Source organism: Cupressus sempervirens, chromosome 11, assembly GCF_028749045.1.
Source record: "Cupressus sempervirens isolate cs-2001-9-10 chromosome 11, ASM2874904v1, whole genome shotgun sequence".
Taxonomy (NCBI): domain Eukaryota; kingdom Viridiplantae; phylum Streptophyta; class Pinopsida; order Cupressales; family Cupressaceae; genus Cupressus; species Cupressus sempervirens.
The window spans coordinates 348647435-348659840 of record NC_143128.1 but is presented as its reverse complement, the minus strand read 5'-3'; the positions used below and the strand labels follow the sequence as shown (position 1 = coordinate 348659840).

The window sequence follows — 12406 nt, the reverse complement described above, 5'->3', positions numbered from 1 at the left end:
CCCTTCGTGTATTCCCTCATAATGCTAAGGACCAAGGCATGATTATAGATGAACTTACAAAGATTTTTGGCTTTAGTAACACATGATTTCACCCATTCAAGCTTGCCAATATCCTCTAACATGAGGTCGAGGCAATGGGCCGCACATGGAGTCAAAAAGATTTTTGGGTGTCTCTCCATCAAAAGTTTTCCTGCAGCAATTTTAAATTAGTTAGTAAACAATGGAATTTTTTGATGTATTAAAAAACTTTTAATTTCTAAAATTTAATGAAAAACTAAAATAAATTTTTTAGAACTTAGAAAGTTAGAAGTTAAAATTTTACTTGCAGCAATATAATTAGCTGCATTATCAGTCACCATTTGGACAACATTCTCTTCCCCCACCTCCCTTATGACCTCTTCAATAGTCTCACATACGAATTTTGCATTTTTGACATGTGAGGAAGCATCTATAGACTTCAAAAACATGGTGGATCCTGAACGTGAAAATTAAACAAACTAATTATCATTTAAGAATCAATAGTCAATAAAACAAAATTTTAGTTATTCAATAATACATTAAATTTTAGACTTCGAGAAGTAGAGGATGATGAATTACCTCCGCTAGAAACAAGAAAATTTAGGAGGGTCCTATTCCTCCTATTTGTCCATCCATCCGTCATAATGGTACACCCCTTTTGGCTCCAAATCTTTCTAAGGTCCTCCAACTCAAGTTTTATCTCCTCAACCATTTCTAGTAAGAGGGGGCCACTCAACTCATCTTCAGTATGGGCTAAACCTCGCACAACATATGGAAACCACATCAGTCATCCCCTACCAATAAGGAGTCTTGTTACATTTATAAAAATATTTTAATTAGCATATTTCAAATTTTCGACATCAAGTTAAAATTATAAAATTGAATTTAAATTTTAATACTTAAAAGTTAAAAATGTAAAACAATCAAATATAAATGAAGTTGAAGTACCTGGCTGCTATAAATGGAATGTTGTAGAAAAACCAAAACTTGCAAATTTCTCTTATTTTAGGTTCACGGATCTCCCTATTCTAGCCCAAGCTCTCAAGTGAGGGTTGTGCACTAGGACTGGAATGCAGTACAAAAAAAATTGTCCAACCTAGATTTTCTGACTCTAGGACAAAAGGTAAAGCTAGTACTACTAGAAGGGGCAGTAGCTACAACACCACTAGCAGGGCAAGGAATAGATGTAGAAGAAGTACAAGTAGTAGAAGCACTAGGATGATAGGGGGGAAGGGAAGAACCTTTTCCAACACAACCTATTGAACCTAGCCTGGGTGTTAAACTAGACAGGAACATTTTCAGATGAGTGCGGAAGGGAATTGGAACCAATCTGAGATAAATCTGCTAATTGTTTTTGTTTTAATTCCTTTTCTTGTTCATATTTTCCTAAGGCAACATAACAAAAATGTTGAGCCTCAACAGTTGCAGCTCTACAAGGCTTAGTATCATGACTACATATGCTAGCAATATGGTATTTCAATCTTTTTATCCCCGCACTATTAACGACCTTACAAAATTGGCATTTTGCTTGAGTTCTACCTCTACTGGGAAAGTCTATGGTGTACTTCCAACACTCATCTTTTTTATTGCCTTTAGAGAGCTTGGGTTTTTTACCTCCAGGAGCCATTATGAGTAAGGAAAAATGTAAAGGTTGCTGCAATAAGACATTTTAGACCAAGTATTACCATTTAAGTATTGTATTTTATGAAGATCAAAAGTAAAACAAAACCCATAAACATACAAAAAAAATTCATCCGAAAAACCCATAAGCATAGAGAAAAAAAATCATCAAAATCTAAGAAATCAACTCTCACGTCTTTGAAATGCTTTGGGAAGTCTTGAGAAGAGCTCCTATAAACTCCTTGATGATCTAAATGCAAGCTCCAATGTCACAAATGCAAGCTTTTCTCCTCTTCCTTTCAGCTGGTTGCAAAATAATGACACTCTATTTCTCTTCTCTCTCTCTCTCTCTCTCTTTCTTCTTCTCACAATAGAGTGTTATGAAAGCCCTTTTAGGGTTATAAGAATAGCAAAGAACAAAACAAAATATTAAAAAAAATTGTTTTTATGTTATTTTAACTCAACCGGAAGCCTGCTGCTGCAGCCGGGTCAAGTTGGTCGTGACCCGCAAGTTAGGCGAGTCACATCACTTGACCCGCCGAGCCCGGGTCACGGGTCATATTGACCTGGCAGGCCATTCGTGACTCGCCGACTCGAGAGACTCGCCCGACTTGCGGTGCGTCACGTTACACTGTTGTAAACACATCCCTTTAATCAACAACAACCTCTGCACCTCTATATGGTGCCACCTTGTTTGGTTGTGAAACCATCTCTTGACTATAAAACCTTGACGACAAAGCATATGCCAAGAGAAGTAAGGGGGTGGTCATCTTGTTCCAACGGTCAACAACAATATTTTCCACAGCTTTGAAAAATGTATTTGTATGCTCCTTGACTGCTATTATTGTTTTCATGTGTTCCACAATGGTGTTCATGTCATCATAAATTTCTCCCAAACATGAGCAATCAATATCAACAAACCTAATCATGCTCATGATGGGCTCAATGAATTCCAAAACATATTCCGAACGATCCCAACATTCATCATCAAGGATCAATGCTTCTACCTTTTTGCTCTTTTTGTGTTTGAATGCCTTTGTACACTCCACAAAGTGTTAATAACCACAACACTCAAGGCCTTTTGCACCTTCACAAGTCATCTTAAGATGATTGTGTGGTATACAAATTGCTTTCAACATCCTATTGTGGCATAAAACACATGTCATATATCAAGTTCATCTATAGGATTTTTGAAAATAAAAAATCTCAAACTGAAAAATAACATATAAAAACAAACTTAAATTACCTTCAACAACTGCTATGCAAAGAAGGTCCTCAATATGGCTTGTGTCATGTGATGATTAATCACAAACACTTGTATCTCCTCAGCCTTTGTGTAAATTTTATTGACCCATTCGACTTGAATGCCAATCTTTGGCATGATTAAATTGAGTGAGTGAATTGCACATGGTGTCCACAAAGTGTGATTATATGTGGCCTCCACTATAGCTCCAATCAATATACAATTTTTTAGCATCATCAGTTATGACTTGCAAACATTCGTAGCACCCACCATCTCAATTGATTCCATGAGCATATTGGCAATGAACTTGCATCTTTCACTTGCCCTTCACAACCCACTGCTTTCAAGAATGCCACCTCTTCAGGTGATACTGTTGTAACATTGATCAAATGCCTATTCTTGCAATCTTTCCATCCATCAAGACTAGACACTTGTTTCATCCATGTATCCCTTGTCACTCTCAAGTGTGTCTCTATTGAGGCTTTCTCCTTCGATAGTAAGGTGATTCATACCTTTTCATAAACATGACTAACATAATTAGGTTGCATAGGGTAGTCACCATCTCTCGCCAATAAGGTGATCTAACAAGGTTGAATGGAAGCCCATTCACATATAAGCAATGAGCAATAACTTGATCAACAACATCTCGCTTTTCATTTATGAAGGCCAAATCTAATGGGCCTCTTTTCTGTGGAACATTTTGTGGTTAAAAAGGTGGTGGCGTTGGCAAGAAAGGATGTGGGCCAGCTGATTAGCCACTAAGGAGGTCTCCTCGAGCCTGTCTGGGTAGGGAATGGAGTAGTGACTATCTTCCAATGTTGGTTCTTCTATTAACTTCTGTGGCACATTGCAGGATTAATTGAGTTGACAAGTTGTTCCCATCTTTCCCCCTACAAAGTTTCATTCCCTTTTCAGTGTTGGGGATGAAGTGCAATTTCACTCAATAGTATGAGCTTGAATACTCTATGTTTTAATGGTTACACCACCCAATATAACTCCCACCACCAAGCACTGCCTGAATCATTGGTGTGTAATGCCAAAGCAATGAGCTTGCATCAATTTTTAAAGAGTTTGTCCCGACAAGTAAACTAGAGGCTCCACTGGCACTTCCAACCATTTTGTGTGACTTTGAATAATGAAGCTAAAATGCTATTGCAAAAAAAGTAATTGGAAAAAATCGACATTATAACACCTTAATATGCATGCAAAGTATAAAAAAGTATTAAAAGCATTTAAATTTTTTTTAATTTAAAAATAAAAATAAAAAAATGTTGAAAGATTGTGAAAAATTCATTAAAAACTTCAACGAAATGAAGATATACTTACCTTTGATTGCTATAGTTGCCTCTGTCAATGATTGGCAAGTCTTTGATGCAGGTCTTAGTCCTTTGTAGCAGTTGCCTTCAAAAAAAATGCTACAGCTGTAGAACAAAACAAAATGGCTAAAAATGCCTGAGAGATAAATGAATGATCGTCAAATGATCAAATGCATGCTTTATTCCTCTTGATTATGCTCATATTTTGGTAGGAATACCCGTCCAGAATTTGAGCATGATTGGAGTTAGACTCGAACTAGAACTAGGATCCGAGGCTAAACGGGGGAATCTAGTAACTTACATACACAAGAGAGACAACCCTGCCACTGACTCTACCGTTGACTCTGCCATTGAGATGAGTTTGCCACTAACCCTCCCAAAATTTGCAAAACTTTTGAGTAAAAATCATTACAAAATGTCCAACTTGATGTTGGATACAAGGCTGTTCCTCTCTATAGCCAGAGACATACACCAAAAACAATTGCCACTATTTTGAGGGAATAATCAACTAACCCTCTAAATTTTTGCAGCAGAGCATGATGCCCAAAATAGATTGTAAAACGTCACAAGTTTTGAGGGAAAAATTGCCAAACCCATGATTACAAATTGTTATTTTTTCCCCAAAAAGTGTAAAAACCCATAAAGGAATCCCACAAGGATCATAATATCTTTTATTTTTCTCATTACTTTTATTTCTAAAGGTTTATTTGATTACTTTATCTTTTCTTGGAGGGAAAGTTGCATAACAAGATGTTTGTGGATGTCGATCCTCAATGTGGTCAAGAGTTGGTGCCCCATTTTAGACCAAGAGAAAATTAAGGCCGTCAAGGCTACACGGCCCTTCATTGTGGATGCAATGTTTCATAATTTGTTGGTTTTAACCAAGCTACAGAGAAGTGTATTATGAAGAATGAGTACTCTTGAGTGCATCCTAATAGATCCAATGTGTGGTCAGTATGTCAAAATCCAAATTTTCACTGTAAAATTCAAAAAACTAGTAATATTTATATTGTACTGGCAAATTGAAAATCCCGATGACTAACTGCAGTTCATATGCAATTAATGTGCCCATAGAAATCATGCCAGGAATTGGAGGAAAATTTGGCGATCCATTAATATTGGTTTCTGATTGAGCTAGATAGAGTGTGAGTTACTTAAAATTTTTGGAACTAGTTTTTTAGATTTGTGATTTAACAGTATTGCTATATCCTTTTTATCCCTTTTTAAACCCAGATTTGTATGGGTCAAATGGGAGCTGATTTGATGGATTAATGGGACTCATTCTTTCGTCTTTATGGTCATTAATGATGATCTATTTTGGTGCCTAACCAGTGATGCTTTCTCTAGAGACTTTGAAAGTTATTTATTTGATTCACTGAATTATTACAGAATAAACTTGACATTGCTTCTGATTTTTTGAAAAGCAACCGGAATGTTTTAAATTACTTCTTCTTTTTGTAATAGCAATTTCCTGTCACGTCCAGAATTATATTTCTTGGTTTTGAAACAAAATATTTGGTATTGTTTGTATTGGTTTGCCAATAAATGGGTTGTTCATTTGTTTTTCCAGATGGCATATCACGTGGCTCAAGAAGGGATCGTTTGTTAAGCAAGTTTGTGGAAAATGAATTTGAAAAGATTGACAGATTAATGGAGCTTTATATGAGGTTTTCATTGAATATTTTGGCAATTTTTTTTGACTTGTTTTTCTTTAATAAAAATATTGAATTAAATGAGTTATGGAATGTAATTCAGAAGTTTCTTAATTACATGTTAATCCTGTGTGTTATTGTTCTGTACTTTTCAAGGTACTCAGATCGAGTGAAGACAGAGACTGAGCGTATGAATCGGCTTCAGCTTGATGATTTAGAGGTGCTTTCTCAAATAATTTTGCATATGAATGTGTTATGTGCTTATTCACATTATAGCTATGCATCCCCAGGTCGAAAAACCGTGTCTCTGTACTGGGGACATCTCAAGGGTGGCGTGGAATTGTCCTCTATGTATCCCTGATCTGCAGATTTGTGCTGGAAATGTCCTGGAAACTTGGTGATAGTGCTGCTTCATGTCCGGGATGCCCAGTCATCCCTGGGAAGGTCAGTGGATGTTTTGGATGCTCCCTGCCATCCTCGGGATGGTCTGACGACACCGGCTTGGCAGCTGTTTAATAAAACACCACCTAACTTAACAAAAACAAACATTTTCTTCATGAGTATTGACAATATTTTGTTTTGGATTGCATATAACACTAGCATGAGCAAGCCAACTGTAAAATGAACCATAGTCCTACTATCCGTAGAATGAAAGCTTACAACTGTAGAATAATAGTATACAAATGAACTCATATCAAACAATGGGAAAATGCGCAACTTCATACAACTGTAGAATGAATAGAAGTATGACTACACACAGCTGTGATACAAAGTGGAAGGCTGTTGAAAGAAAGCATACAGCTGTGTAAGAATATATAGCTCTAACCATTTTTTACCAAAGGAAAGGCATAACTGAACACAATTGCTGAATGGTGATGTGAAAATAGTTTAGTGGGATCAATTATTAATAATTATTTATTAAGATTTTTTGGACAACAAACTCTGAATTGTTAATGCATATTGAGTATTGACAATAAATTCCGATCCTAAGTGCAAATATTGTATGTTAAGGTTCTATAATATATATACTATATATCAAAGTAACGAGAATCGGAATTGGCAAGGCCAAATCGAATTGCGAATCGGCCATGAATCGGAATTGGATCGGGTATGAATCGGCAAATTTAAAAAACCTTTGAAATTTAGAGATTTTAACAATTTAAAACTTATTTCATGCACCCTTTATTGAATATAACTTAAACACGCTATAACATCATCAAATAGAATCTAACATACATAAACAAGGAACATAAATGATAAATCCATCACATATGTAAAATATAAATATTAGCGTAAGTAAATAGAAATCAAAGGATCATAATGAGTCATGACATAGATATATAGAATTATAAATGTTGTAAAATCATAGATTTATGTAAGATGAAGATCCATAAAATCAATGACATCAAATCATAAATATATGTAAGATGAAGATCCATGAAACATATGTCTATATGTAAACAAAATGAAAAGACAAGTCTATCTGCTTTAGCTTTAGGTCAAGTTTATCTTTCACTTTTCCTTTCTTTTTGTCATACTCAACAAATAGAAGACCTTTTAGAGTTATAAGAAAGAGAAATGTGAAAAAAAATCATTAAAATGGTTGTATTTTTTTAATGTTTTTTAGTTGCCCAATTAGGCTGCCCGATTTTTCCCGTGGATTCATGGCAATTCATGCCAAGAAATTGTTGATTCGATTCATCGATTCACAAAAAATCGCCTAGCTTGAATCAAACCGCCAAATCGTGTGAATCGCATGAATTGCCGTAATTCTTGTGACTATGCTATATATGCATGCTTTATCCATGTTTTCATATGAATATTATAATATTCCTATATTTATAGAGCTGTCCAAAAATTGTTAACCATGCTTTATTGAGTTGTCTTTGAAACATGGTATAATTTTGTGTTATAGTGAATTATGTTGATGTATAGCATCAGTTGAAGTAATATTGTATACATGCAATTATGATTTAATGAATTCTGTACATTCATTAGTGAAAAATATAGACATATATATATACCTATATATACATATGTTTTCAGATATTCACAAAATGGACTTCATTCATATCAAGCTTATGCATTGGAGATTATTGGGGCTTTGTATTCGCCACCGATTACTAATTAACTTGTTATGATTGCCGCTGGTTGCCATGGATTACATTAGGCAGTGATGGGTTATGTTTATGATTAGTTAGTCATGCCTACGTAGTCACATAGAGTCATGTCTCTACGGAGACTTGACTTCTCATGTTTATATATATGTGACAAGAGATCGCTGGGAACTATATCAATTTAAGGCATACAAGTCCCAACGATCTACTTCTCCTCTCAGCAGATTATAGCAATTAAATTGTTGATACTCCATTGGTGAATAATTCTGAAGATTACTGGACAACAGTTGGATCTGAAGATAGCATTATCTGAAATACAAAGACAGAGGTTTAGATCATTCCTTCTATAGTACAAAGATATCAAGTAAGGATAATTACAATTGTTACATTCTGATATAATAGTTTTACTCTGTCAGTGATCCTTAAACTTAACATGGTATCAGAGCCATTCTGATAAGAAACTCTATTATTCAGAATTAGATCTAAAATCTCAGATTTATAAAATTTAAATTATATCTTTAAATCAAAATGGTGAATCACGTAAGGTTTGAGGATAGACTTGAGGGAGCATCAAATTTTTCATCATGGAAAATTCGAGTTACGATAATATTAAGAGAAATGGAATTAGAGGAGTACATAGAAACAAACAAATTCATGCCTTAAATGATCTAGATAAAATGACATGGAAAAGACACAATAACAAGGCAATGAAATTTATAATAGATTCCGTGAAAGATCATATTCTTCCCTCTATATCTAGTCTTAAAACTGCATTTGAGATGTTCTCTACTAACAAAGACACATTTGAAATCAACAATACTAGTAGACTACTAACCCTAAAACAAGATCTACTATACATAAAGATGAATAATGAGGAATTAGTTACATCCTATTTTCTAAGAATTTCTGAATTAAAAGATCAACTTGCAGCAATGGAAAATCGAGTTGATGGTAAAGAACTTAGCATGATTGCATTAAGAGGACTTCCTCCATCTTGGGAAAACAATTATTCGAGGTCTAAGCTCCTGACCTGAGTTCCTAAATTTGAATTACTAAAAATGAATGCACACTAGAAGAATTAAGATTAGTCTCAAGAGGAATAAGTATAAATCAAGAGGGATACATTCAAGCTCTTTATGCAAATTCAAACAAGAAAAGGAAATTCAAACATAATAAAAAGGAATTTGACAAACCATATAAGAAATGTGATTGGTCCAAAGTAAGATGTTTCAAATGTGATAAAATTGCTCACTCTCATAATTTTTGTCCTGAATGGAAGAGATTTCAAGCAGCCCTAGCAGAAATCGAAGAAGAGAAAGTAGAGAAAGAGGAAAAAAAAACTATGCATCTTATTTAGCTCTTTCAAGTGAATTAAACTAAAACAAGAACTCTTGGATTATAGATAGTGGAGCGTCTCGGCATATAACAGGTTTTAGAGACATTTGAAATTTTTTAAGAATACTCCTCAAAAGAACTCACCATTGGAGATAATTCTACTCATCCTATCAAAGGTATTGACTCCTGCTCAATTCACCTAAATTCAGGAATTACTCTCCAACTCAAAAATGTTTTATATGTACTTGGTATAAAAATGAATTTGGTCTCTATTTCTAGTATTGCTGATCAAGGATTCAGAGTCACTTTTCAAGAGGACAAAGTTCTATTTTGGCCAAAGAACTCTAATATCAAGAAAGCTATTTTTATTGAATTTAGAGACGAAAGTCTATATAAACTTTGTAATAATCAAAACTTATAACTAAGTCATGAAACCTCAAATTCTACCAAAATTTGGCATAGGAGGCTAGGTCATCTTCACTATCATGCATTATTATCTATAGCAAAAATTGTAAAAGGATTACCTAGTCTCAAAACTGATCACTTAAGCATCTGCAAAGGATTTGCCATAGGCAAAAACACAAAGCAGTGATTTCTTAAAAGTGTTGACAAATCAAAATCTATTCTTGAACTTATCCACACTGACCTTTGTGGTCCTATGTCTGTACCTTCACTAAACGGGTGTCTCTTTATGTAATTTTTATTGATGACTATTCTAGAAGAACTTGGATTTGCTTCCTAAAACAGAAGCAATCAGCTGAAGTATTATCAAAATTCAAGGAATTCAAAGCTCTAGTTGAAAACCAGTCAGGATAGAAAATAAAAATACTAAGGTTAGACAATGGAGGTGAATACATCTCTAAAATTTTCAAAAACTTTTGCATTACTGTTGGGATTAAGAGGGAGTTTCTGTACCATATAATCCTCAACATAATGGAGTTGCAGAACATAAAAAAAGATCAATTGTTGAATCAGCCAGAGCAATGATGCTCGATCAAAACCTTCATACTTCCTTCTGGGCTGAAGCATCTAACACTGCAGTCTACATTCAAAACAGATGTCTATACTCAGTATTAGAGAACACCACTCCTAAAGAAGTATTTATGGGTATTAAACCAGATCTAAGTCACTTAAGAATATTTGGGTGTCCTGTTTATATTCACATTCCTAAAGAGAAAAGAACAAAACTAGAACCATCTGGAAAAAAGGGGATACTCATTGGATACAATGAAACAACCAAAGGCTACAGGATTTTTGTTTTGGGTCAAAGAACAATTGAGATTAGTAAAGATGTGAAATTTGAAGAAGATATTGCCTTCAATATTTCAAAAAATAGTGATGAATCATTTACAGAACATGTTCCTAAAATAGATGAAAATTACACAACATAGATTGAGAGGGAGAATGATATTGAACCATCTTCTACCACTACATCAAATTATGAAGATTTTGAAAATGTTAACAATAAAAAGAGGCCACTTTGGGCTACGAAAATGATAGAAGATAATAATGTTGAACCTAATGAAGTGATTCGAGAAAGTAAAAGAACAAGAAACCAGTCATGCTATGTAGCATTATTAACTGAACTTATAAAAATAGAACCTTCAAATGTTAAAGAAGCACTATCAAGCCAACCTTGGAAAGAAGCAATTATTGAAGAATATAATTCCAAGCTAAAAAATGATGTATGGGATGTTGTACCCAGATCTAAAAACAAATCAGTTGTTTCTTCTAAGTGGTTGTTCAAAATTAAGCATGCACCTGACGACAACATTGAAAAGTACAAAGTCAGATTTGTAGCACGAGGTTTCTCACAGAAATAATGTAAAGTTTCTTCAAATTCTGTACTAAAAACTCAGACTTGTATAATATCCTTTTATTGCTGAATATGATCTTCTTAATGTTCTGAAGTAAGGAGGAGTTATCACCTCTAACTCTGATCCAAATGTTATTTATATCTGCAATATATTCGAACAAGTATTATTGCTTGAGGGAGCAGACTTCTTATTATTGTATGTCCTTAAACTACAATAGTGCCTACCATATATCAAGACCAAAGGGCATGTCCCTTAAAGGAACATGACCTTCCCTAGGTCGACCCAAAGACCACTTGAGATAATCGGTGCCTCAAGAAACAAATTAATTGCTTAACTAACATAACAAATTTGTTATGGTTAGTACAAATTGTACTTTCTTCTAAGGATCACCACCTATCTAATTGTCAAGTCTAGTGTAGATAAAGGCTAACATATGATATAATGGAGGGAGACTAAGGTGCAGTCTGCACTTCTCAGACCAATAGGATTATCATGGTTAATATTTAACACTTCTTCTTGATAATCATACTGAGAGATAACATATCTAGCATCATCAATTATGATGAATGAGCATAGATTGATACTCTATGTCTATCTGAGTCTTCTTGAAAAAATGGTATCATGTAACATATGATACTAAGTCATATCACATTATGACTTATCACTTAAGTCATATAGATTGATACTCTATATCTATCTGAGTCTTCTGAGAAAAATGGTATCATGTAACATATGATACTAAGTCATATCACCTTATGATACTAAGTCATATCACACAGGATAAAATCTGAAGAGCAATTAAGTTTTTCATTTATTCAGGTTGTGATTCATAGGAACTGGCAATCCTATATCACAACTTGATCTTGAGTTAAGATCCACCAGAACACAGGATAAAGTCTGAAGAATAAATTCTTCCTTTATCCAAGTTGTGATTCATAGACGTGGAAATTTTTATGTTATAAATGATCTTGGACTCACCTAGATATAACAATAGTTCTATATTGTTCAATACATTATCTGAGGGATCATCATCTCTCACAATGTCTTTAATACAAGTATTTATTACTTCAGAGATCGTCACCTCTTAAATAATGAATATAGACAGTGGAGCCCATAACAGTCAATAGCCTAACAAATATTTTATTAATAATTTAAAAAATATAAATGAATTACAACTCAACGATACCAAGTCTTTTTCTTGAAGTGATCTATCTTCACTCTAGAGAGAGGTTTGGTGAGAATGTCTGCTGTCTAATTTGCAGTGCAAATGTATTCCAATTTTACAGTA

The 12406-nt window shown here is 34.2% G+C and overlaps 1 protein-coding gene across 6 annotated transcripts in view; it reads left to right on the top strand.

Annotated features, from left to right (window-relative positions):
- LOC149529515 (ARM repeat superfamily protein) overlaps positions 1–12406 on the top strand; it is a 116067-nt gene that overhangs the window by 49707 nt on the left and 53954 nt on the right. For all 6 annotated transcript variants that reach the window (XR_016358303.1, XR_016358302.1, XR_016358306.1 and 3 more), the window contains exons 5-6: positions 5768–5864; positions 6006–6069. Coding sequence is in view for 2 of the 6 variants with exons in the window: in XM_089807904.1 (XP_089664030.1) it covers positions 5768–5864; positions 6006–6069 (161 nt within the window). In the remaining 4 variants the exon portion in view is untranslated. The remainder of the gene's footprint in view (positions 1–5767; positions 5865–6005; positions 6070–12406) is intronic.